Source organism: Salvia hispanica, chromosome 5 (assembly GCF_023119035.1).
Source record: "Salvia hispanica cultivar TCC Black 2014 chromosome 5, UniMelb_Shisp_WGS_1.0, whole genome shotgun sequence".
Classification (NCBI taxonomy): Eukaryota; Viridiplantae; Streptophyta; class Magnoliopsida; order Lamiales; family Lamiaceae; genus Salvia; species Salvia hispanica.
In genome coordinates, this window is record NC_062969.1 from 11,504,145 (window position 1) to 11,529,160 (window position 25,016).

General features: G+C 34.7%; 5 protein-coding genes across 10 annotated transcripts; 1 reads left to right on the plus strand and 4 right to left on the minus strand.

Annotated features, from left to right (window-relative positions):
* Positions 1–4,302: 4,302 nt before the first annotated feature.
* Positions 4,303–7,709, minus strand: LOC125186260 (protein ABHD18). 4 transcript variants are annotated; one of them, XM_048082616.1, is made up of 6 exons: positions 6,949–7,709; positions 5,766–5,850; positions 5,516–5,685; positions 5,109–5,383; positions 4,737–4,932; positions 4,303–4,496 (listed from the first exon to the last, which is right to left on the minus strand). In XM_048082616.1, exons 1-5 carry the CDS (start codon positions 7,322–7,324, stop codon positions 4,756–4,758), a joined length of 1,083 nt encoding a protein of 360 aa, XP_047938573.1. In that variant the 5' UTR covers positions 7,325–7,709; the 3' UTR covers positions 4,303–4,496; positions 4,737–4,755. The 4 variants fall into 4 exon arrangements, with proteins under 4 accessions (XP_047938573.1, XP_047938572.1, XP_047938571.1 ...); XM_048082615.1 differs by having other exon boundaries at positions 4,303–4,526; XM_048082614.1 differs by having other exon boundaries at positions 4,303–4,585.
* A 2,292-nt stretch (positions 7,710–10,001) lies between these two features.
* LOC125188404 (protein POLYCHOME-like) lies at positions 10,002–11,615 on the minus strand. The gene is made up of 3 exons (XM_048085224.1): positions 11,460–11,615; positions 10,679–11,080; positions 10,002–10,537 (listed from the first exon to the last, which is right to left on the minus strand). The coding sequence occupies exons 2-3, from the start codon at positions 11,066–11,068 to the stop codon at positions 10,271–10,273; spliced, it is 657 nt and encodes a 218-aa protein (XP_047941181.1). The 5' UTR covers positions 11,069–11,080; positions 11,460–11,615; the 3' UTR covers positions 10,002–10,270.
* A 2,014-nt stretch (positions 11,616–13,629) lies between these two features.
* LOC125188403 (ras-related protein RABA4d-like) lies at positions 13,630–16,669 on the minus strand. Of its 3 annotated transcripts, none has more exons than XM_048085222.1 (3): positions 16,013–16,669; positions 14,767–14,942; positions 13,630–14,329 (listed from the first exon to the last, which is right to left on the minus strand). In XM_048085222.1, the coding sequence occupies exons 1-3, from the start codon at positions 16,061–16,063 to the stop codon at positions 13,900–13,902; spliced, it is 657 nt and encodes a 218-aa protein (XP_047941179.1). In that variant the 5' UTR covers positions 16,064–16,669; the 3' UTR covers positions 13,630–13,899. The 3 variants fall into 3 exon arrangements, with proteins under 3 accessions (XP_047941179.1, XP_047941178.1, XP_047941177.1); XM_048085221.1 differs by having other exon boundaries at positions 14,767–15,074; positions 16,013–16,100; XM_048085220.1 differs by lacking the exon at positions 16,013–16,669 and having other exon boundaries at positions 14,767–15,302.
* A 151-nt stretch (positions 16,670–16,820) lies between these two features.
* On the minus strand, positions 16,821–19,369 carry LOC125188401 (OVARIAN TUMOR DOMAIN-containing deubiquitinating enzyme 4). Its single transcript, XM_048085219.1, has 6 exons — positions 19,261–19,369; positions 18,153–18,654; positions 17,967–18,088; positions 17,658–17,698; positions 17,359–17,457; positions 16,821–17,170 (listed from the first exon to the last, which is right to left on the minus strand). The coding sequence occupies exons 1-6, from the start codon at positions 19,261–19,263 to the stop codon at positions 16,999–17,001; spliced, it is 939 nt and encodes a 312-aa protein (XP_047941176.1). The 5' UTR covers positions 19,264–19,369; the 3' UTR covers positions 16,821–16,998.
* Positions 19,370–19,811: 442 nt separating this feature from the next.
* Positions 19,812–23,326, plus strand: LOC125187456 (protein cornichon homolog 1-like). The gene is made up of 4 exons (XM_048084052.1): positions 19,812–20,052; positions 21,412–21,593; positions 22,430–22,552; positions 22,896–23,326. Exons 1-4 carry the CDS (start codon positions 19,978–19,980, stop codon positions 22,966–22,968), a joined length of 453 nt encoding a protein of 150 aa, XP_047940009.1. The 5' UTR covers positions 19,812–19,977; the 3' UTR covers positions 22,969–23,326.
* The last annotated feature ends 1,690 nt before the right edge of the window (positions 23,327–25,016 follow it).

The window sequence follows — 25,016 nt, forward strand, 5'->3', positions numbered from 1 at the left end:
CTTTTAGGGATTTTTTGGTATGATGGAATGGAGATTTTAATGGAATGTGCAAGAAATACAAAGGAAATAGAATTGTGCATAGTATGTGCAGTGTGTGTGCATGTGCAATGTGTGTAGTGTGTGCAATGTGTGTGTAGTGTGAATTCTTTTTTTCAATTATCCAAAAATTATAAAATTGAGATGATACTGAATTTATACATAAGATTAAAAAACCATCATGCATCATGCACCAAGCCCGATCAAAGACCTACACCGGCCGAGGACGAGGTCTATGAGCAAGAAGTTGCAACAAGCCTTGAGCATGTCCATACAACGGATAAGCCTTGAGGAGGGCTTGACGGAGGAGCAACAGGCGGGGCTTTGTGGGCTGCAACGGTCGACCGACTAAGCGAAAGAGGCGATCACTGATGGGTTCGAGACATTGAATCAATGGTGACACTCTCACTATGCCACCAAATGTGAACACATACATGGCGCAAATGGTTGTTGCCATTAACAAAGTGTATGCTCTCCAAGGCTTTGGTAATTGTTATCTTTATCCCATATCGAATCTTACTAGACACCTGCGAAATGCTTACATGTTATCTATTTATGGTAAAATGCATTTATTATTAATTGCGTTTTGCATGATATAAACGCATTATCGGAGTTTAAATTGCAATGTAAGTTTGACGAGTCAAATAATACTCCTTTTTATTTCTAGTCAGGAATCTTAGTAGAATTCTTAATAAAAGTATGCCAAAAAATAAAATAAATCCATTACCCCTTTCAAAATATTACTTTATTCGTCCTATAAAAATTGACTAGTTTTGTTAGTTTAGTTCATGCCTTAAAATTAGACTAGTTCTAATAAAAAAAACTTTTGAACAACTAAATACTAGTAGTATCAATAATGTGGATTCAACAATCTACTAATATTATTTTTATTACATTTTATCTTTGTTTTTCTTACTTTACTAATTGCGACTTAAAACCATTTTAATTTTAAGTTGTGCTAATTTTATGAGACGGATTGAGTAATTTAGTATCCAAAAGAAAAACACTCGTCCACAAAAGCACAATATTCCTATTCATTGCCTCTAAACATTAAAACCTATCAATAACAACATTTCATGTATATATTATTAATTAAGGGGTAACTATGTAATATATAAATACTTTATGCACATAAATGCCTTTTTCACTTTTAACTTTTTCATATTTAATTTGTTATAAGTATATCATCTAACATAAAATTTCCTTATAGTCAACATTACTATTCACACGCACACGGTACACGCAAGTGCACGCGCACGCGCTTGTGCGCACAGACTACACACTTCACGCATACACACTATAACATACATTGAGGAGGCTTGCTCACAATAGAGAAGCAGCAAGAAAAAGCAGGCTTAGGAAAAAATGCATGTTTTTAATTTAGACAAAAAAAAAAGCAATAAAATAGTTTCGTTTTTTATTAATTAACTAATCTATGAGAAAATTATAAAATATATAATTTGTTTGATCTTTGTAGTAATTAATAGTGCATGTTTATGTTCAAAAGCTGGAGTCTCAAGCCGAATCATTTAGAGTTGGAAATCTAAAATGCTAGCTAGAGCACAAGTAGTCATATTTAATCTCCACTGATTTAACTAATTTTCTCTTAAATTCCAATCCCATAACTAAAAAATTCTCCAAATGTACGTTTTTTTTCTATAAGGAATTTTATTGAGTGGAAATGCGAATGCAAGAGAGCAAGGCCTCCCTTATACCAAGATAACTCTGGGTACAATTTTTTCTTAATAAAAAAAAGTAAGTGTGAGAAAATTTATCTCACCCATGTGCGTGGTTGGTGAATTTTGCCTGCGTGAGAAAAGTCACACAGGGTGTAAATCTCGTGGGTGTTACGTTAATTAATGAACTGATTCCGCGTATATTCTAGGCGCGACACAATTTGATATGGAGTACGCGCAATGGCTGGAGGTGCACCATCGCTTGACGATGGAGCTGAGGGGTGCGATCAACGAGTACCGGCGGGAGAACGAGATGTGTGTCGCCATCAGCAACTGATTGGCCCACTGCGAACTTGTTGACATAACTATGTAAACATACTTTATGCACATAAATGCTTTTTCTCTTTTATCTTCCAAATTTAACTTGTTATAAATATATCATCTAATATAAAATTTTCATATAGTCAACATTACTACACGCACACGCTGCACACTTCACGTGCACACCTACATACTAAAACACACTGCAGCTTTACACACACTTTGAATTATAATTCAACTCTTTTGTTAAAGACACTGTATTTGGAATTGAATTATAGAATTTCAGTTTCAATTCCGCGTACTGAACGAATCCTTTATAAAAATTCTCAAAAATTGGGGATGAGTATTATATATATCACTCAACTAATATTTGTTTCCATTTTATTTGCTACAACCCCTTCTGACTCTGTGTGTGTGTGTCTCTCTCTCAAAATGAGAACTAAATATTTGGTGAGCAAGACAAGTTTGATTGGGCCAAAAATCCATGTCGATAATGATGTTATTGTTTAAATATATCGTTAAATGACATATTGGGTTTAAATATTACAGCCCATTGGATCTCTCATTTTTGTATCAAAACGCTCTTTGAATTGTAAGACCTTTTAATCTTTGGTGAGACTCAATTAGCTTTCCAAAATTTCACATTTGTAATCTATAATAAATATATAATAAATATATAAAAGGCAAGTTTTAAGAATAATTACATGATTGCCATTAATAATATAAAAAGATTTTTTTAATATACGTATTATATTATTAAATTTAAATATTGTGTAACCTAAATGAAATATTAATACTATAACTCTTCATTTTTTTCATAATTAACTACCCACTAATGACATTCATGGCCACTTACTCACTAACCTATTAATTTTGGGATTTGTATAGTTGTCAAATTATAAAGAGATCAATTTAAATATGTATGTGGATGTACAACTCAACCATCTTGAAGATTATGGACGAGCTTCTTGCTCCAGACAAGGTAATCTTGATTCTTCCAAGTTTGTTCCTTTTATTTGGTATTATGTTGTACTTTATACTGATATTATTATTATTGATAGAAGCTAATTTAGATTGGGATTGACTGTCTTCTTGTGGTCTCTCATTAATTATGAACAAGTAGGGTGAGATATTGATTCGTGGGAGAAGATGGCACGAGTTGAACAGTGATGAGGAACTATCTGGCCTAAGAATTGGCTTGGTGAGATAACATTGTTTGCACCTCCTCAATTATTTCAGTAATTCTAATCTAGACAGTTCTTGAATCTACTGCTCAATGTAACAGGTTTTTCAGAGTGCAACAAATTTTTATTCTCTCACTGTTCGTGAAAATGTTGGGTTTCTGTTGTAAGATATTTGTCTTTATAAATAGTTTTTGCTTCATTGTTATCAACTGTATTTCATGTTTAAGTTATTGGTACAATAAATTGCTATTGTATAAATTTGTGATTTTAGAACTTGAAATAATAATATTGTTTCTCATTCGGTATATGTGTTATTTTTTTTCTCTGTCTGATTTTATATTTTTTAATAATTTTTTTTATTCTATATATTTATGATTTCAGATTTCATACAATGATATTTTTATGAATTTGTAAAATCATTTTACAGTATAAAATAAGTTTAAATAAAATAAATAAATAAAAAGGGTCGTCCATCGCACGTAGGGCTGACAATTTTTGACACGGCATGATAACACGACACGAACCGGAACGAAATTAATGGGTTTGGGTCAGAGCTTATCGTGTTCGTGTCCTTATCGGGTCGACCCATTAAGGACACGAAAATTTCGTGTCGTGTTCGTGTCGCGTTCGTGTTATCCGTTAACAATGCGTGTTCGTGTCGTGTTCGTGTTATCCGTTAACTCATAATATTTTAATATTATTATTCTTATTAACACATAATATTTTAATATTATTATTCTTATTATTTTCATTTTTCAATACTTATTTTCGTGTCATTAATGGTTCGTGTCGTGTTTGTGTCGTGTTGACCCGAAACGGTTCGTGTCGTTAATGGGTTCGTGTCGTGTTCGTGTCTGAGGGTAGCGGGTCGTGTTCGTGTTCGTGGTTTTCTTAACGGGTTGTGTTCGTGTTTGTTGTTATCGTGTTCGTGTCGTTATCGTGTCGACACGATAACGACTCGACACGCACGATTTGCCACCCCTAATCGCACGTGAGTGATACTAGTTACCTTTAAATTGAGACTTTTCGATTTTCGAAAACAATGAGGATAAACCATATTTACTCGAGTTTTTGTGGCATAGAAATACTCAAACACACAAACGAGATTTATTGCAAAATACATCTCATATTACTTCAGATGAGGCACAAGATTTCAGGCCATAGAAACCGGTTTACAGTCTGGTAAAATGGAGCTCGAAACCAGCACAAAAAGAGGAAGATCGATTCAGACAGGCTGCTCGCGAGCTACTCACCTCGAGCTAACAATGGGGCACCATCTCTCAACAAAGACCATTTCAGTCATCAACCACTGTATCACATGGCCAATATGCACACATATCCACTGATTCACTACTACCATATACCCAACTGAACACATTTTTGAACAATTTAGCAATTATATTGAGTTCATCAGCAAGGTATTTTCCTTTTACAATACAAATTAGAGACCGAGAAGAGAAAGCAACCCTCGAGTGCAATTACAAATATCGTGAGTTAGAGTCGAAGAATTAAGACTTACAACATATCTTGTCAAGGTATCATGAAGGAGGTTCCTTCCACTGCAATCTATTAAGTCCGTCCACGATGGCTCTACGGAATTCCCCATTGTGAAGAAGGAAAGACGAGACGTGGCCCCCTGAAACCCACCTTACTTCTGATCCCGGCCACGCCTTCTGAAGCTCCAACACAGAGTGTCTCGGGATATAACCGTCGTCCTGCCAATAACACATGATGAATTCTCAATGAAATATAATGAATTCGAAGAAATGTGTAATTTTCGTAAAAATTGCAAAAATCAGTGATATTCACCTTCACGATCTAAGGGCTGAAAATAATTCATACTCCTACTTCTTATTTTAAGAAATTTAAAATTCATATAAAGGTTGCTTACAGTAGCAGCGACATGTATAACAGCGTTAGGGTTTTTGGGGATAGGAAACCGCGTGACATCAGTTAGAGACAGCACGTCCCGCATCCGTTCCCTCACTTCCTCAATCGTCAACGCGACTTTCTGCATGGCAAGATCTTCTCTAAGAGCTTCCCAAGCAGTCGCGTGCTTGAGAACCCCTTCACAGAATGCCACAACAGCAGAATGTGGAGAAAGAAATGGGAATGTAGCAATAGGCGTTGGATGCAAGGATCCAACCATGGCAGCATGCACTCCGCCTACATTCACGCAGAAAGTATTCAATGGCACGGAGATACAAAAGCAAAATTCACTACCATAGAAGTAAATCAGTCAATAAATCATTTTTTATATTCCATCAAGATCTAAAGCAAACGACCGACGTGTCTTACCCATGCTAAGCCCACAAACACCCATTTTCCCAAAGCCAGCTTCGTAGTCTAACCAATGCAAAAGGCTACGAGCCTCTTCAATGGTAGCTCTTCCTAATAGAAGCAAATCACTGACGCACAACAGCTTTGCACCATGTTGCTGCAAAGGACGTCTTCTTCCATAGAAAGGGCTGCAAAAGCGTCGCATCAGTAAAAGTCCATAAGCTGATGAAAATCTATGGATTTAGGTAAAAGGACAGTTTGAGTTCACCTCTCAAGCACCATGGTTGCTATGTTTTCCTTCAGCAGGGGCCCACCAAGGCGTAACCTACGCTCGAATGTATGGTCTCCTGTGCCTGAAACAAATGACATATGCCACACACTGTCGTCATTTGTCTAATACTATATATAATCCATATAATCTTAGGAAAGTGTTTACTTTGAGTGATTGGATAGATTGGTAAAACATGACTCGTACAAGTACAAAAATGTATCAATACGCTCGAGTAAATGGTAGATTAACTTGGAGTAATTTATCTATCCATCCTATCACCTCAAAGCAAATGCCGCCTTATTCTTTTGTCAGAACGACAAGAAGTTCCATACATCAATTTCTTACATGTTTGTTTCACTGGAAATAGACCAGGAGAAAAGAAAAGAAACTCTTCCTCTATAACCTTCCCGTGTGTGTGTGTCATGTACAGTTTTCAGATCATCTACGTATGTGCAAATGTATGCCTATCAACATATTCATAGCAATTTGAATGCAAAACGATATCACACAAACAAAGGCTCGGAACACTAATTATATCAATATCTTCATCATCAATCCCTCAATAGCATCATTCACCTAATCGACATCATTCTAAATTCAGATCCATCATTCAATTCAGAGGCTTCCACTACGTCCTAAACACAACCAATTCCAAATTCAATAAGCAAAATTAGCTCAAATGATCAAATACCTTAGTATATCCCAAAGCTCACATCCATCTTAGTAAACAAAACAGAATAAACCTATTGTATTATGATCCATCTAGGCTAATTCTCAAAAGTACGACATAATTCTAAAATCTAAATACAGCACCATCATTCAATTCAGAGGTTTCCACTAGGTTCTTGGAAAGACAATCACCAATACTAAGTCTCAAACACACAATCATTATATAATTACACACATACACATACACTGGGTTGTTGGTAAAGACAATCACCAAATACTCAAACACAGACTCATACAAACTAGATTGTTGATCAAGACAATAATCGATACTCAAAACACACAGACAATAGATTCTTGGTATAGGCAATCATCAATACTCAAACACAGACACACACAGAGAGAGCAGGACTAGCTACACAATCCTCAAACAACACAACCAGTACCCAAATCCAGTAACTTTCCACATGACACCGCAATATCAAAGAAAACAGAATGCAAACAAATGAAATACCAGCAAGATGAACAACACATGCCATCCTCTGCGGCTGGCAAGATTTGGGAGCAAGAAAGGCAACTCTTGCAGTGTGGCTCTCAGGTGGCAATGCATTGAGAAGCACCTCATCACAAGGGGTCTGAAACACCCCTTCTCTCAAACAAGCAGTCTTCGATTCCCAAACCGTTTTCCAAACCGGCTGCACCAAAGCAGGAGGCCAATTCTGACCTTCTATTTCAGGAAACAACTGATTTATCATCTTCTCAAGAAGCTCAAGCTTCGTACCGCCCCAACCCCTCGAGAAAAATGGAGGGCTAATCCTTGTTCTGTGCAGCAATGCACCATACACATGATCCAGCACATAGTAAAGGGTGCCCATGTTTACAGCCACCATCTCCTTTTTTGGATGAATTTGGGGGGAAACACACCACAAGAATCAAGAAAAAATTAAGAAAGACTAGATTTTTCCATCAATTTTGGGCTGTAAGAGAGAATCCCTCATCAAAGGAATCTAATTGGTACCAGAACGAATCACAACAAATTGCAATTCAGATCTAGCGAGCTAAAATTTCCAATTTCCAATTTCCAATAGTATTGCTTGAAGCTGGAACAAGATGAGAGAGGGATGATTTTAAAGGGAAAAAGATTACTTTTTGATTCGAAATGCCAAGTAACTTATACCCTACGATCACCAGATTAGGCGAAGAAAGGGAAGCGCGTGTGTATGTGTGTGAGAGAGAGAGGGGGAGAGAGAAAACCAGGGGCGGAGAAGGTGGTGTTGTGACACCGCGGATTTAGATAAGGGTCCGCCGGCGGCGCCACCTCACTATATCCGTAAAAAATTATCTACTGTATTAATTTTTGTCTAATAATTTGGCTGAATCAATTGCACACCTAATTCGAGTCAAATCATGGAGTAATACTTAATTATGGTATTTTTATTTTGAGTGAACTAAAAAAATAGTCCATGGACTATGCGTTTATCTCGTCAATGAACCCTGGACTTTAAAAATATCCTCAGACAACCCTAAACTAAGCGTTTATCTTGAAAATAGTCATTTTTCACTGTTTCCTGACGAAAATACCCTTTTGGGGGGTTTTAGGGGGTTTGGACAATTTGATCTTTTTACATTTTAAATCTGATATTATTTCAGTTATGTACTAAATGATATTATTTCAAAATTATCATTCTTCTTCCCTTTTGGCATCCTTCACTTTGTTTCTTTATTTCAATATTAGATTTAATTTTATAAAATTAAAATTTTAAATATCAATAAAAAAATTTAATCATTAAAATTACTATTAAATAACAAATTAATAGTTTTAATCAATAGTTGATAGTGTCTAATATTTAATCAATATGGTACGACGACGCCTTAGTTTTAATCAATATTTAATAGTTTTAATCATAAATACAACTTCATAATATTTTTAGTCAAATTATCCTATACATTAGATGCATATTTATTTCGGAATAAATCGTATTATATGATCTATTTATGATTAAAATTATTAAATATCGATTAAATCTAAGGTGTCGTCATACCTTATTGATTAAATATTAGACACTATCAAATATTGATTAAAACTATTAATTTGTTATTTAATAGTAATTTTAATAATTAAAAAATTATTGATATTTAAAAATTAAAATTTAAAATTTAATTTTATAAAATTAAATCTAATATTGAAATAAAAAAACAAAGTGAAGGATGACAAAATTAATAGTTGAATGATAATTTTGAAATAATATCAGATTTAGTACATAACTGAAATAATATCAGATTTAAAATGTAAAAAGATCAAATTGATCAAACCCTCCAAAACCCCCTAAAAGGGTATTTTCGTCAGAAACTGTGAAAAAGGACCATTTTCGAGATAAACGCTTAGTCCAAGGTTGTCTGGGGATATTTTCAAAGTCCAGAGTTCATTAGCGAGATAAACGCATAGTCCAAGAACTATTTTTGTAAATCACTCTTTTATTTTTGTTTTGGGTTAATTATATTGATATATACTTTCCGATTGCACACCTAATTCGAGTCAAATCATGGTGTAAAACTTTATTATGGTATTTCTATTTTTATTTTGGGTTAATGATATTGATATATACTTTCTGATTATGCGTATCAATTTTGTTATAGTAATTTTTTATTTTTTTTAAATTTTATTTAGTTATTATGAATCTATGATGATTCTATCATAATCTTTTCAACTCATTAATTTTGTTTTATCATTTTTAGATAACTGTTCATAAAATATCTTATCATGCCCACCATTTCCATGCAATTCAACAAAGGGAAATTGGTCTCTAAAATCATCAACTTTGCCAAAAATTTGGTATTTCCCATGAACTTTGAAATTGGTATATAATATCATGAACTTTGCATTTTGTTTGGTATTTCCCAAACTCACCCAAATATGATATTTTCGTCAAAATCTTATTTAACGTAAGCAACCGTGATATGTTTTATAATATTTTAAACCATTTTTTAAGTTCATAACATATAGGATAAAAAGTCACGTTGAAAACCATGTAAATTTAATTGTGTCAAGTATGATTAAAAAGCCTCGTAAGTTAGTCAAATATAGTAATAAACATGCCGTGGGAAATACCAAACAAAATGTAAAGTTTGTGATATTATATACCAATTTCAAAGTTCATGGGAAATACCAAATTTTTGGCAAAGTTCATGATTTTAGAGACCAATTTCCCTTCAACAAATCAACTCAGTCGATAGATTGATAACTATGATAACAAAATGTATTGCGATAAATTAGGAATTTAAAAATGTGCTCATCCCCTTCTTCGAGTCAAAAGAAGAAGAATAATTAAGTACTACTAGCAAAAAAGAATCCTAATCAATGAATCTCACCAATAATTATTTTAAATTTATACAACATCTACTTCTTTTTATGCAAGATTAACACGGTTGATAATCAATTAAAACTCAAACTCTATGCAATTCAAATCACTAAGTAAAAAAAGAAGAAGAAATAATTAGACTAAAATTGAAAATAGCTTACTTATTTACATTTCTTTCAAGAATAAAATTCATATCCAATGAATATGAATCTATGTTTCTCCCAAACTGTATCCTGACTACACTTCCAATCAAGAATTGAATATGAAATGTGATGTGTAGATGAGAAAAGCTACAAACAAATCAACAATACTTGTGTCTTGTTGCCATCAAGAAATGGCCCCCTAAAAGAAAACTCTTGAGTTGGGTCATCAGTTGATGATCAGCCATGCCACCATCTCAAAATCCTTTAATCTCAACCTTGGTTGAGAGTCCAGTCCTAATGAGCTTTAATCAAGTCTACAACGAGCTTTCTCTAATCAGCGCATGGACCTCAAAGTCCGCACCATTTTCTCCCTCTCGCCTCTCTTGGCAGAGGGCTTCATCTTCCAAAGCTCCTCCATCACTGCCTTCTCGACTGTGTCAATGCTGTTCAAGAGCTTCTTCTGCTGCATCATACAAGCTGCTCCTCCCCCCTTTTGATGTGTGATATCGAGCAATATCTTGGGAACTTTGCCTATGCTTGCTTGATCATGAGCTTGTGGGCCTTCACCTTCTCTTTCTCGCTCTCTTCTTCTTTCAATTGCCTAGATAGGGAGGAAAGAGAATTTAAGTCACATGTAATCCAGAATTTGAAACCACATTTACAATCAAACCAGAAGCAATTCAATCAACATCAAAAAGAGTGCAAAATGGAAATAGATTTCCAAGAGAATTGAGCATTTTACCCTCACTACAGCGGTGATGTCATTGAGAGGCCTTCTGGGATACCAAGCAGGCAATGGACTTCCGCCTGTGCCTCGGCTGCCACGGCCACTCCCCACCACAGGTGACAAGTTCTCCTTCCCTTCCAGCCTGATTTTCGGAGTCCCAAAACTACCCCCACGGCTTTGATGCCTAATTCCCGAGGTCCCAAGAGGACCTCCAGCTGATCCAGGATTACTGACCAACGTTGTATCTCTCCACCGGAATGGAGTCCTTGCATTCAGCCCTTCCTCATTATCATCTTCGAGAACAAAAGATATCGAACTCCTATCACCAGTTCTTGAAACTCGCCTTTGGCTGTAAGATGCTATGATGCTGTCTTGGGTCGATAGCCGATTTCTTGATTCAGGCATTTTGTCAAATATCTTCAGCATAATGTCGATTAGGTATAGTTAGATGCAACCATATCACGATAAATTGAGTCATAAAAATGGAAATTCACCCATCTAAGTTCTAATACATATACTCAAATCAAATTCAGAAATATAAGTACATCCCCCACAGTTTCAAATCAAACCCGCAATGAAGATTAAAGCAAACTTTTCAGTAAAACTCAAACGATTTCCCCAATTACAATGAGGTAAATATGATCACTATGAATCTAGTCATCTGTGCTACTAGTTACACAAAACATAGATTGATTTCATCATATCTTAACACACCTGGGAACTCTGATTTCTCAGCATGAAATTGAACTCGTAAAACCCTAAAAATTAGAAAGAAAAAAAATTAAAATCTCAGTACCTTCAAAAACTCTGTGATTGATCCGATTACTTCCTTATGGTGAAATCGAGGTGATTTCAGATCAGAAGTGAGTGGCTAAAAAGACAATTTATCCCCTCTTGTAAGTGTGGGAATTTGTGAATTAGTGAGTTCAGATTGAAGAAGGAGCTTCAGAGAAAGAAGGTGAAATGGCGATTTTCAGAAATGCAAGTGAAGCCGCTATTTATACAATTGAGTTTAAGCAGAAATGGAAGGCGCGGTGATGATGGTCAGATTTTTCCGTTCAAATTTCTGTAATTACCATTTTACCCATCAAATTTATTGTAGAGATAATTTCATTGAAAAAAACTATAGGATTTATTACTAAATTAATCTACACTAATTGTGTTACGCGTGACACATTTATAATGGTACATTGGTACTAGAATAATGCAAATTTGTTAGTAGATTAAAAGGTTAAGACTTGTTAGATTAAAAGGTTAAAAGGTTAAGACTTTGACAAAATTGACTAGTTTAAAGTTATTTTAGGCAAAATTAATATCGTCGACTGGACTAGTACTAATATTATTGTAGTACTAATAAAAATGTTTTAAACCATCAATAACATAAACTAAAGACTCTAATTATCGTGGTAGTACTACATAAAACTTATCATTTAAGGACACAAAAATTTGGATGCAATTACTCGCATCGAAAAGTTTTAAAAAATAACAATAATTTAGGATAAAAAAAACGTTTCTAAATTAAAAACATTAAGAACACATTAACTAAATCTTTTGTTTATTCTAGGAACCATCCATTTGGATCCAATTTAGTTAAGCACATGAACAATAAAAAGACTTTTTAAAGTATTGGTGGTATATTTAAAAATACAAATTAGCATTCTTAATTACATTAAAAAATTCCTTTCATAGATTTTTTTGTTTAAGTGTAGTAAAAAAATTGTTGGGAACTAAAGACAATACTTAATCAAATGCATGGACTATACAGTATACCCCCAAAGACGAAGTTTTATCAATATTCCCTTCATTCATTATTGAGAAAAAATTTCCTAATCTCAACCTACCAAGTTAATTATGAATTAGTGTTATGGTATATATCCAACTAATAATATTTTGATATTGTGACACATAATATAGAAACTATATACACCTAAAATATAGAAATTGCCTCAGTTTTTTAGCCATAATTAAAATTTTGTTATCATACTAATTAATTAATTAAAGGTTTAACTTTTTTATACTATATAAAAACAATTATAGAAAATTTCAAAAAATAAAATATTAAAGGCAAGAAAAGTTCCATTTTATATGCAATGAAAAATAATTTTATATGCATAAAAAATTTCAGTAGCATATCAAAAAATTAAAGGTGGAAGATTTTTTTGTTCTATGCATATTAATTATGGTCATAATCACATACTAATATGCTATGAAAATTTAAATTATGGTCATAATCAATTAGTATGCTAAAAATTATTCTTTGATTTCACAAAATGTCTAAACAAGTAAATAAAGTATGGCCATGAGTAAAACTTTGTTAGCATATAGTACTTATTTTCAATTTTTTAAAATTTTGATAGCGTGTAAAAAGTCATACAAAATTTCAAATGCCTTCCATTTTGATTAGGAACATTTTCTAATATTTTTCTTCTTCATAGTTTAACAAAAAATGGCATTGCATAATTTATGTTCAAGATTATTCTTTCATATCTCTCTCAAAGTACTCCCTCCGTCCCCCATTAGGAGTCACACTTTGACCGGGCATGGGTTTTAAGAAATGTAAAGAAAAGTTTATTTGAAAAAGTTAGTGGAATGTGGGACCTATTTTTTTATATTGGTTTTATAATAAAATGTGAGTGAATTGAGTTAGTGGAATGTGGGACCTACTTACCATTTATGCTAAAAATAAAGTGTGACTCTTAATTGGGGACGAACCGAAATGGAAAAGTGTGACTCTTAATAGGGGACGGAGGGAGTATTTAACAACCAATACATACTACTGTTGTAACTAATTGTCATCTCTATTCAAGAGGTTATTCTTCTAATTCCATCACTTCTTTATCATGTTCTACTATGTTCTCCTTTGAATGCTATAAGATATAGCTTAGGTAACAGAAATTAGGAAATTATCCCATTAAACAATATTTCAATTGAGAAAATACAATAAAGAGAATAAAAATGATCGGTTAGATTTAAAATCATGGAATGAATGTATGGTCTCTCTTCCTCTCTCTTATCAGCAAAGATAAGAAAACTGCAAGCTTCTTTAACTGGGAAAATGCCAAAATTCTACATGTACATCAAAATGCAAAAGCCAAGTACTTTGCTGCTTTACAATATCTTGAAAGCTTTGCTCAGTTATGCAACACCAGTTCTGTCATTTCAACCACAAAAAAGAAGACTAATCTAAACCAAAAAAGGTGTGTACACAGCAATGTATCAAGAAAAAAACACTCAGGTCATGTGCAGCAACCAGACTTAGATTTGTTATCTCCTTGACCATTAACCATGATGGCAGTGCCCTTCAAAGACGAAGACTTTGAATACTCACCATTCGCAGCCAGAGCCTTCTTGCTCACGATCCGGTATATCTCCGTGAGAATGGTCATGAATGCACCCTCCACGTTCGTTGCTTCAAGAGCTGACGTCTCCATGAAGTACAGATTCTCCCTCTCAGCAAACTCTTGAGCGTCCTCTGTGGGGACTGCTCGGAGAGTCGCCAAATCGGACTTGTTCCCGATCAGCATTATCACGATGTTCTTGTCAGCATGCCCTCTTAGCTCCTCCAGCCATCTGGCCATGTGATCAAAGGATTGGCGTTTTGCTATGTCGTAAACCAGCATTGCACCAACCGCACCTCTGTAATACGCGCTTGTCACTGCTCGATACCTGGGATCATCGTTGCAGAGACTAATTAAGGTCCAACAGTATCATATCAAGTAGCATAGATGAACTAGTGAGATGGATTTGCTCATTTAAATGGTTCTGCTTTTTTGTTCAGCTTCTAAGTGTATATGCAAGAATTTAGCACTCATTCATCCAATAAATTACTACTACATTCCAAGTATAGAGGAGAACACTAAATCCTTCAATTGAAAAATTCAACTTTCACACATTGCATAATAAAACCTAGAAACCCAATCTATCACAAAATCACACGCAAATAAGTCTCTCTCTCTCTCCATTAACAGTTAGCATATCCAAAAATCCACATTCAAAAATCAGCTAAAAGTCAGTTATCACATAAAACAACTAATAACAGTGGGAAAACAATGTAAAATCAAGATCTACTTCAATATTAATTGGAAATTAGGCCAAGATTTAACCTCTCTTGACCTGCAGTATCCCAAATCTGTGCCTTGACAGTTTTTTGATCGATGAGGAGCGTCTTTGTCTGGAATTCAACCCCAATTGTGGCCTTCGATTCCAAGCTGAATTCATTCCTGGCAAACCTAGACAACAACTGCGATTTTCCTACGGCGGAATCCCCAATCAACACGACCTTGAACACATAATCAATCTTCTGATTAAAATCCCCTCCAAAATTTGACATTGCCACACCCTCGCGATCCTTTCCTCCGATTAGATCATCCAAACATCAAGATTTTTTCACCGTGTAAACTTCGAAATTCGACTACAATCAACGAAAATCAACAATAATCTCCCCTTCCAAAGGATCATCATAAGACAGAAAATTCAATCGTTTTTATCCGGAACCACGAAAATTAAATCATTATCCGGCCAGCTGGAGTGAGTTTTGAGCGAAAAGGAGTTGATCAAATATTTGGGATTAGGGTTCGTGAGAGATTTCAATCGATGAATCGCATTTTTGTGTGGGAAAATGGGAATTTTTTGTGAGCTAGCTGAGCAGGAAATGAACCAACGGCAACTGCGGGGCCCAATAAACGGTTTTTGGCGGAGATTACTAGTTTGCCCTTTGTATTAAATGGATATTTTTAAAATTATATATGTGATCATTTTTTAGATGAAATCATTGAATATATTTGTTGGCATGTTTTCATCAGTGAAAAACAAGAAGAGATGTACAAGCAAAAAACATATCTAGCTTTCGGTTAATCCTACAACATTGTTTACAATTCCTTAAAAAAACTCATTAAAAAAATGTAGTATTACAAGGGCATTTTTGAAATTTTTAGGATCATAATAGCCCAGAAATTTTATTGTTTACAACATACAAGGCTACATCTAGCAAAATACATTATCCACATATACTCATGTTCGAACTATAAACACGGCCCAATCCGACCCTCAACCCGAAATCGTGCATCGACATGAGGACTTTGGAGACGTCTCTAATTCACGCATTATGCATATCGAATTCTACAATGAACTCTAAACTTATTCCATATTTCAAGAAGCAATGTTAGATCTTGCTAGATTATATATGTAAAATACAAATTGTAAACATCACAATCTGGTCCAAGAATTCTCATAATCAAAATCAATCTTCAGGATTTGAAATGAAGCAAAGAGAGAGTGATTATGAGTTATGACCATGCAATGCATTGTGCAAGCTTACACCCACAACAAATTCAAATGCTCATCACTCACAATGTTTGGTGATGCTTCACCTTCGCAATAGCCCCTCACCGGTGCCCCCATTGAAATGTTCGATATGAAAAGGCGTTGGGGATTGGTAGAGGTCCACTGAAATTGTTCAGCAAGAAACACAAGCAGGCTGATTTCTGATGGAACGTAGCCCTCGAGATTGTTGCCGGAGAGTGAAATGAATTGCTGTTTTCCGGGGAGTGAGGACGCCTAAGTGTAATCAGGAAGTCATCGAATCATGGTAGCCAAACTCACATGTTCAATATCCTCTCAGTCAGAATCAAAATCCACTAACATAGGTGTTTTGGCAAATCCATAAGCCAAAGATTCAAATTTCTGCCCAGCTCAAAGCAATAGATCAAACAACAAAACGAAATCCCAATTCTGCCTTCATAGTGGAACATAAACACTAAATAACCTTTTTATTGCTACATCTCAAACATAGGAAAGAAGACTTTTTTTTACAAGAGAATATGCAAAAGAGACGCTTCAAAATGCATCTTTCATACAAAATGCTACCATGGTTGAGATATGACGAGCACGTCAGCATACATCGAGCGTATGCCTCGCCAGTCACACATAGACAACGTGCACATCACCATAAACTGGTGTGCATGTTGAGATGTGTGCACTCGAAGGATGGATGCCAATCATCGAGATCAAAGTGCTAGCATCTTTTACAGTTTCTTTAAAGACTGAATACTGGCCAAATTTAATGCTGATACTGCAGTCTTTAAACTAATTCAAATTAAATTGGGCTGGAATCCAACTTATTAAAAAAACAAATGAAACTGAAGGTTCAGTAATAGACTAATAGTAAAGAATATTTATTTTTTTAAGTAATTTTGTCAAATTTGAGGCCATTATCCCTAAAGATAAGTAATGTTAGTGTACATGAAACTCATATATGAGCCAAGACGTTATAGAGGCATCAACCCTTAATAAGTTCCGGTCAAAAAAAGGCCATCTACCACGTTCGAGCAAGAGTCTCAGAGTCGAGGCCTTGCCCCTCTCTTAGCAGGAAGGTGCAGAGCATCATAGTGACCATATCCATGGTAAAGAACTCTAATGGGATCATCTTTTCCATATTCTTGCCCATACTCGGCTATAGATATCAAGCCGCCAGAATCTTCATCGCGCATGTATACAGTGATTGGCATCCTGGGATTTACGTGTCCATTAGTTCTCATATCACATTTACATCTCGACTAACACAACATTCGATTTATTGAGCATTTTTTATCAACAGAAACGGCTCAAGATGAAACCACCCCACCAGGGAAGGGCAAATTTATACTTGCGTGAATGCATAAAATAAACGCTGCTAATTGCTCGAGAGGTACACTTACTGTAGGACATGAGATGCCATTAATAATTCAGGTTCGCCTCCCCAAGAATGAGGCTTCCTTATTTGTGAAACGTATTTATCAAAATCACCTTCTATGAACCTGAAAGGTTGTAGCAAACAATATACTATTAAAATGCAGGATCTAAAAGAAAGGAAAAAGTAGAGCAAAATAAGAATATTGATGGACGAAAAAAGAGCACGTTTAAAAACTCAAGTTGTTGTTTATCTGATAGTTGTTGTTCATGACATCGTCTTGGCATCATTACATTATTCATAGACGATAAAAGAGGGAAGACTAACCATTCTGTTTCTTCTCTTCTCTTGATAAACTCATCCGCCACCTAACAAACCATGTAGATTCGTTGTGAAGGGACTAATCTTGAAAATTATGAAGAAATCGGGAAGGATTTGAAATGTTTAGTTCGATCCCCTCAAATTTCGTTGAAGTCTTAATGTAATGTACAAGTACAAAATGCAACATCAATATCAGCCTATTGTTATACACATCTTATGCCAAAAGCTAATTCGGCACATGTCGATTCTGTATTTTACATATGTATGAATACCCTCACAGTTTAAACTCAAGTTAAAGCCAAAGATGCAACTTACTCGAGCCCTTAACTCATCAGCTAGTTCTCTTTGCGCGTTCTCGTTTGGTGCTGGATTTCCCAGTCGGATACAAGCTCCATGAGCAACAGAACGGAACAAGCATCTCCCGTCTCCAGGTATACCTGTGCAGTCGAGGAGTTCTGTAAATAACATCTAATTAAAAGAAAATGACATGATGCTACTAACCAATCACAGTGTAGTCTGCCAGGACGTTCTTGCTATTTGAATCCCCGGCACAAGAATCTCGCCTCATCTCATTCCCCTCATGTGACTCAGCATATGAAGGTTGAGCAGTCGAAAAACAGACCATTAGTCCAATAAAAAGGCCGGCTGACACACTGCGTTGCCTCAAAGAAAAAGGCCCTACTTTACATTTAACACTTGAGCCCTGGCCTCGTTTGAGCATCAAAAGCCTCAAATTCAAATCCCCGTAACCAGCTGAAATGTTGACACGGGTATCCCGACGACCAACAGGGCCTTTAAATGTCAGTGAATGACATCCTAAAGAGCTACTAGACTTTGTATTGCTGGTTAAATGATTTAGTCCCGCGTGTTTGCTGAGGGTGGAGCAACAGCACGACGGGTGCTGGAACGCATCAGAAACACGGACAATCGTGTGTCTTTGCACGTTCCCAACTAAGCATACAATGCTCTTGGTGCATGTTGTGATGGGAGTGAAAACAGCCATCTTGATTTAGAGCAATAATGCAAGTGAAAAAGATCAAACACCACTAATAGTACATAAAATCTATAATCAAATCTCCATTTACACAAACAAACCATTCGAAAACACTAAAATTTAGGGCTTAAATTCGTATCGCCATAGTCAGATTATATATATATTAATAGAACCATACAGAATCACAGATGCAGCCCTAAATTGATCAAAATTGAATACCAAAAACAGAGAAACAAAGAGGATGCTTTTACCAGATTTATGTAAAAAGCCAAAACTTATAAACTTTCACACACAACACAAGGTCGCAGACAGAAACAGATGGAAGAACACATTAATTATAGAGATAGAAAATTAATTCTCAGGCATAAAAAACATTGATCAAATTAAGCATGCCACAAATAAATCAAAATAAACTGAATTGAATAGAATTACCTACATGACTTCCAAGGTTTCTATTGTGCAAATATAAAAAACAAAATTAGCTGAATATACGAATAAAAGACATCAATTTGAAGCAGAAAAGTAAGAATAAAACTCAGCTGGAAGCATTAGCTAAAATGAAGCAACTACAGAATAAAAGTAAAGAATAAAATAGCCATGTAAGTAAAGAATTACCATTGAATCTTTCTGAATTGTTGTTGAAATGAAAATAGAAGCTTCAAGCAAACTTCGGTTTCTCAAGCTTTGAAGCTCCGTAAACGACGTCGTATTTTGTTTGGACCGGTCGCAATAAAAATAGCCTAACTAATTTTTACGGCTAATAAATTAGTACTCCCTCATTTGAGGCAGAACTTTTCGGCACGGAGTTTTAGAAATAAATGCTGGGTGTGTTAAATAAATAGATAAAAAAGTAGGAGAAAGGAAAAGGCAGAGAGAATAAAATATAAAGTGAATAAAGTAAAAAGAATAAAGTAAGAGAGAGTAAAGTAAGAGAGAGAAAAAAGTTACTACCATATAAGGAAACGACTCACCTATGAAGAAACTTTCTGAAATGGTAAAATGACTCGACTATTAAGAAACGGAGGGAGGACTAGTATTTTCCTCTTTTTAGTTGTTCCTAAAAATTATGTTTTGTGTAAAAATATACGCATTTCACTTTTTTTAAAGGGAACGATTTTATAAAATAGCGAATAACAAAAATTATACTACGAATTTGGCTTAATCATATGGAGTATATTCAAAAAGTAAACCCACGTTCTCAGAGTAGAATTAGTGTGAGACAATCATCATTTTTTCTTCTTCTTAACCCTCAATCGCTCGTCAGGGAAATAGGATCCAAGAAAGAACTTGCAACGGGGGCAGTAAATTTCAGTGTTAATTCCTTGCAAAATCATGGATTGGTTACCATTTCTCTGGTTAATTTTCTCATGCATGAACCTAACTCTATTGGGATTAAATTTTTACGAGGTATTTTCTGTCCTTTTCCCCCAATTTTACAGTTCCTTAATTGCGATTTATCATCGCCCCTTTTGGTTTTTGTGATAATACTCAGTTCCAAGTAAAAAAAAATTGAAATCTTTTTGTAGCTGTGAGGATTAGAGACAAATTTTGTGTTCAGATTGCACATTTGAGCTTCTGTTTAGTTACTATTAGCATAAAGATTTTGTTTTGTTTATATTCCAGTTGAAAAGCTAATTGCTATGTCAATGAGAAAAATTTTGGGTTAGTCTAGTGTATGTATTTCTTGTCTTGTGCAATTTCTTTTTATGTGAAGTTTGGATTAAATTTGCAGCTTGGTTAATTAAATTTGTGAGCTAGTTAGAACACTGCAATTTTTGATAGCTATGAGGTAGAAAAATCATGATGTCTCTAGATATGAAAAGCCCACTTGATTTAAGTATATGTTTAATTGCTGTGAGAATAAAGGTGTTAATTATTTCTAGGGTTCTTGCTTATATGCTAATTAGAATCCATCTCTCTCTCTTTTTTTAATTTCTTGTGTCTTCCTTATTCGAAAAGTTAATGGCTCTGTAAAAGAGAAAATCTTGGCCAGTGTTTATGACTGAAAATAGGTGTTTGAAAGCTTCGTTATGACAAGAATATTAGTGTAGTTTGGATCAAAGTTTCTGCATTGAGCATTGCTCCTTGGTCCTTATGAAGTATAGCAACCAAACTCCATAGGGCCACTTTCTGTGTTAGTTAGGTTCATACACTAATTGTAGCAAATTAGAGAATATGACCAATGGTTGATTTGATGAATTGGCTGAGGATTTATTTTTCCTTCATAGTTGTCTGTATTTGGCCAGAATTTTCAGAGTATAAGTTAAAAATTTGTTCCTTCTGTGAATTTGTAGACAGTTTCCATGTCTACTTTAAAGATTGTTTTAAATTTTGCATGTCGGCTGCATTTGTGGATGCATAAGTTTCTATGCGGATAGAGAACTTGGCTTCAAATCTAGGAACGTCAAACACTAACTGTTTCAATGTTCTTTGTTGGTTTCTGCAATGAATCGTTTTTTTTTACAGCCAACTCCTCTTTGCTTACCTGCCTCGACTTCATGCATCATCCTCTTGTTTTAGTTCATAACTTATCTCGCAGTCTATGATGTTATGCGATTTCTTGATCGTATATTACAAGTTTGTTTAAGCGCCTAAGCTCTTTGCTTGGTATAGATGTTTCTTGCCTGTGTCCTAACGTTTCACTCTCGTCTGTCTACCTATTTCTTAATCTAATACCAGCATTTAATCCTCACATTTGTTCGTATAAGTATCTCAGCCACGACCCAACATCTACATGGATCTCAAAAGCTCGTTTGTTTTCTGTAGTTCTTAGGGTTCTCGGATTTGGAGGCAGACTTTTTGAATCCCTACGAATTATCGTCTCGTATCAACTATGTGATTGTGCCCGAGTATTTGTTGCATGGCGCACTGTGCATTCTCTTTCTCATGACGGGGCATTGGATCATGTTCCTGCTCTCGCTTCCCACTGCATACTATAATCTCAAGCAGTAAGTTTTCACCGCACAATTATTTTACACAGCAGATAGTGTAATTTACTCATACAATTATAACTATTTATATTCAATACACCATTTATATCTAAATTCATATTGCAAATATATGCTTCAAACATGTTTTGCAACCATATTTGCTATACCTTTTGTGCGAACTTTTATTAGTATATGATACTACTCCTATTATGTTATCATTATTTATTTTCATTAATACATCGTATTTATAAAAATTGTATCATTATGCATTACATGGTTTAGAGTTATATCAATGTCACATATGTTTCCTTAGTGGCAATGTTGAAAAATAGCCATTTTGTTTGGTCGACATAAATAGTTGCCAAAGTTAAAAATGTTTATACAAATTATAGCCACTTTTTTATGTAAATCGACTACGTTACCTTTAATGAATTGTAAAAAAACTATGTTCATGGGAAAATTAGAGGTTCACGCAATCATGCGAATTGAACAATTTCGCATGAGCCTTCAACTTAAATTACTTTCATATTTTTAATTACTATGGGCATTTTGGTAAGAAATTATATATTTTCGCTAGGATTTATATGTTTTTAAACTTTGGCTACTATTTATATATGGACCAAGCAAAATGCTTATTTTTTGCATCTATATTTCTTATCTGAACTGTAATATCTAGCCATGCCCTATCCTGCCCTTGGAAACGGATTAGGCCAGGAGAGACTGAGCCTGGCTAGGATCATCACGTGTCATCGTGTGAACATGCTTGGTTAAATTTGTGCATCCGCAACATCATTACATTTTCACCAGATTGCTCGTCCTGTTTCTGTCTAATGTCTCTCGAATTTAAATTTCAGGTATCTATCAAACAAACATCTTGTCGATGTCACTGAAGTCTTCAAAGTAGTCAGTACTGAGAAAAAGGCTCGTCTTATAAAGCTGGGGTTTTACGTCATCTTCTTTGGTCTAGTCATTACAAGGTTAGCTAAAATACTTACCCTCCAAATTCTCTGTTTCTGGTGAATGAATGCATAATTTTTTTAGTGGTCATTCTCATCAAATGTGTGTTGTTTGGATGTAGAACTATTGCTATGGGGACATTTTCTTTTCCTCCACTCCAATGACAAAGAATTAGATTTTCGAAGTTGATGTAATAAAAAAATTGCATATTTTCTAGGTTTTGCATCTTCTACATGGTCAAATGGTTTTGTTCTTTAATTATGTTTTATTTACTTAAAACTTCTGGTTTTCTTAAAATAGTAGAGGCCGTTCTTATCCAGCTCAATAATTCTTGATTTATGATGGTTGAATGGTAATATACAGGCTTGCATTGTCGGTTGTAAGCGCTGTATTTGCTGACGATGAGGATATTGTGGCTTGGTCGACCATATATTGAACTTGTGTAAGCCAGCGTGTGGCTTCTTCCTGATGATGATGGTGTGCCTTGGTCGAGAGTGAGACAACGCCATTTGCAACCGAGTCTCTCAATTTAATATAACATGGTTAGCCTCTCTCTCTCTCTCTCTCTCTCTACCCATAGATTAGGACAAGAGCTGATGTCTGATCTGCTCAATGGCTAGTAAATTTGTTGGTCATGACATATGTTTTTAAGTTGTGATCATTTGAGCCTTCTTTCTTCACATGCATTGTAATTTGATTGAATTTTTCTTTTTTTGGTGTTTGTCTGCATAATGTACCTTGATTATAATTGTTGAATAGGATGGCTAATTTGTACTACTAGTATTTTGTTTTAAGGATTTGTTCATTTTGACTTTGGTGTAAGTCCGACGTTGGGGAAGGTATTTCACTAGGTGTAGCATTCGAGATATTAAATGGAATGAAGAAAGATCTCTCAATATTGGAAATTGCACTTGTATCTTTACTAACCTTTATGTTGTTGATTCGTTCGCACAAAAAGCTAATGCCTTCAAAAAGATGTAGACAATACACTAGATATTACTCCCTCCGTCCACAAATAGGAGTCCGATTCACTTTTAGCATATATGGTATTAAGGTCCCACATTCTATTAACTTATTCCACTCACATTTCATTTAAAACTAAAATATACAAGTGGGACCTATATTCCACTAATTTTTTTCCACTTACTTTTTTTAATATGTCTTAAAACTCGTGCCGCCAAGAAATGGGACTCCTAATGGCAAAGGAGTAGTAATAAGTGATAAACTAGATAGCAGTCCAACCAAATTGTTCAATCTTCAACTACTACTACCCTCTACAAGTATTATACTCTCATTGTCCAAAAAAAAATATCTCGTCTATGGATAGCACGGGTTTTAATAAGAAATAAATAAAGTAAGAGAGAACGAGAAAAAACTAGGTAAAGTAAGAGAGATGAGGAGAAAAAGTAAGTAAAACGTGAGAGACATTTTACTTTATTTAGAAATAAGACTATTTTTTGTAGACATTCCAAAATTGCAAAAAATAAGACTATTTTCATAGATTTGAGGGAGTACTAGTTTTACTATTTTAGGTTGTTCACCAAAATTAGACTAATTTTAAACATAAAATTTTAAACACTACTAACACTATTAATATGGACATCACTATTCACTAATATTACTTCTACCACTTTTTTTTTTCAACTCTTTCTTACTTTATCAATTATGCATTATAACTGGTGCCATCTATAATTTTATCTATTTTTTGTGGATGGAGGTGGCATTATATTTCATTTGTTCCACTGAAGATGACTACTCCCTCCGTTCCATAGTAATAGGGGCGTTTTTCTATTTTCGTCCGTACCATAGTAATAGAGTCATTTCCCTTTTTAGTAAAAGTCAACACATTTTTCCACACCTACTTTACTCTCTCTTACTTTTTTCTATCTTCATCTCTCTACCTTTTTTATTTTCCACTTTATTCTCTATTTACTTAACTCACCTAACACAATTTTTCTTAATCTCCGTGTCAAAAAGTTTTACCTCTATTACTATGGAACAGAGAGAGTATATTTTTTGGGAACGTCTCACTTAAAGGGATATGATTCATAAATTGAAAATACTCTCATGAATAATCTATGCTTCATCGTGTTTCTTCATTATTATCTTCAATTCACGAAACATCTTGTGCTGAAAAGTAAACGTTTTCGCTTTAAGCGGGACTAATTTAACGGACAGGCGAAACACACATACAACGATGTTAAATGGGGCGCATTGTATTCCAGGCTGTGTAATGACAGATAATTTGGGGGGCACAACTGATTGGGCAGAAGACATGAAATTTCACATCACTGTTAAATCAATTTATTAATATAATTGAATGAAAGGACCAATGGGGCATTGGGCCCGATACCCCTATAACTTGTCTCGCATCAAAATATTCAATTTTATCTTATCACCTAAATACTTTATTAACTTTGAACATATCAAACATTGTTATTTTCATTGTCTTAAAATTGAGAGTGACCTACAACTATAATTCCT

Bases quoted from the DNA above. Each gene is read 5' to 3' on its own strand.
- LOC125186260 (XM_048082616.1), bottom strand. From the start codon at position 7,324: ATGGTGGCTGTAAACATGGGCACCCTTTACTATGTGCTGGATCATGTG. The intron at 5,686-5,765 runs GTGAACTCAAAC...ACGCTTTTGCAG, and splicing joins GCAACCATGGTGCTTGAGAG to CCCTTTCTATGGAAGAAGAC. The intron at 4,933-5,108 runs GTAAGCAACCTT...TGTTATTGGCAG, and splicing joins TTATACATGTCGCTGCTACT to GACGACGGTTATATCCCGAG.
- LOC125188404 (XM_048085224.1), bottom strand. From the start codon at position 11,068: ATGCCTGAATCAAGAAATCGGCTATCGACCCAAGACAGCATCATAGCA. The intron at 10,538-10,678 runs GTAAAATGCTCA...CTCCCTATCTAG, and splicing joins ACATCACCGCTGTAGTGAGG to GCAATTGAAAGAAGAAGAGA.
- LOC125188403 (XM_048085222.1), bottom strand. From the start codon at position 16,063: ATGGGGGCACCGGTGAGGGGCTATTGCGAAGGTGAAGCATCACCAAAC. The intron at 14,943-16,012 runs GTGAGTGATGAG...TATGTGTTCAAG, and splicing joins GTGAAGCATCACCAAACATT to GTCGTGTTGATTGGGGATTC. The intron at 14,330-14,766 runs GTTAAATCTTGG...CGATGATCCCAG, and splicing joins GATACTGCAGGTCAAGAGAG to GTATCGAGCAGTGACAAGCG.
- LOC125188401 (XM_048085219.1), bottom strand. The intron at 17,699-17,966 runs GTAAGTTGCATC...ATGGTTTGTTAG, and splicing joins CTGATGAGTTAAGGGCTCGA to GTGGCGGATGAGTTTATCAA. The intron at 17,171-17,358 runs GTAAGTGTACCT...CGTAAATCCCAG, and splicing joins ATGGCATCTCATGTCCTACA to GATGCCAATCACTGTATACA.
- LOC125187456 (XM_048084052.1), top strand. From the start codon at position 19,978: ATGGATTGGTTACCATTTCTCTGGTTAATTTTCTCATGCATGAACCTA. The intron at 20,053-21,411 runs GTATTTTCTGTC...TGTTTTCTGTAG, and splicing joins TGGGATTAAATTTTTACGAG to TTCTTAGGGTTCTCGGATTT. The intron at 22,553-22,895 runs GTTAGCTAAAAT...GGTAATATACAG, and splicing joins TTTGGTCTAGTCATTACAAG to GCTTGCATTGTCGGTTGTAA.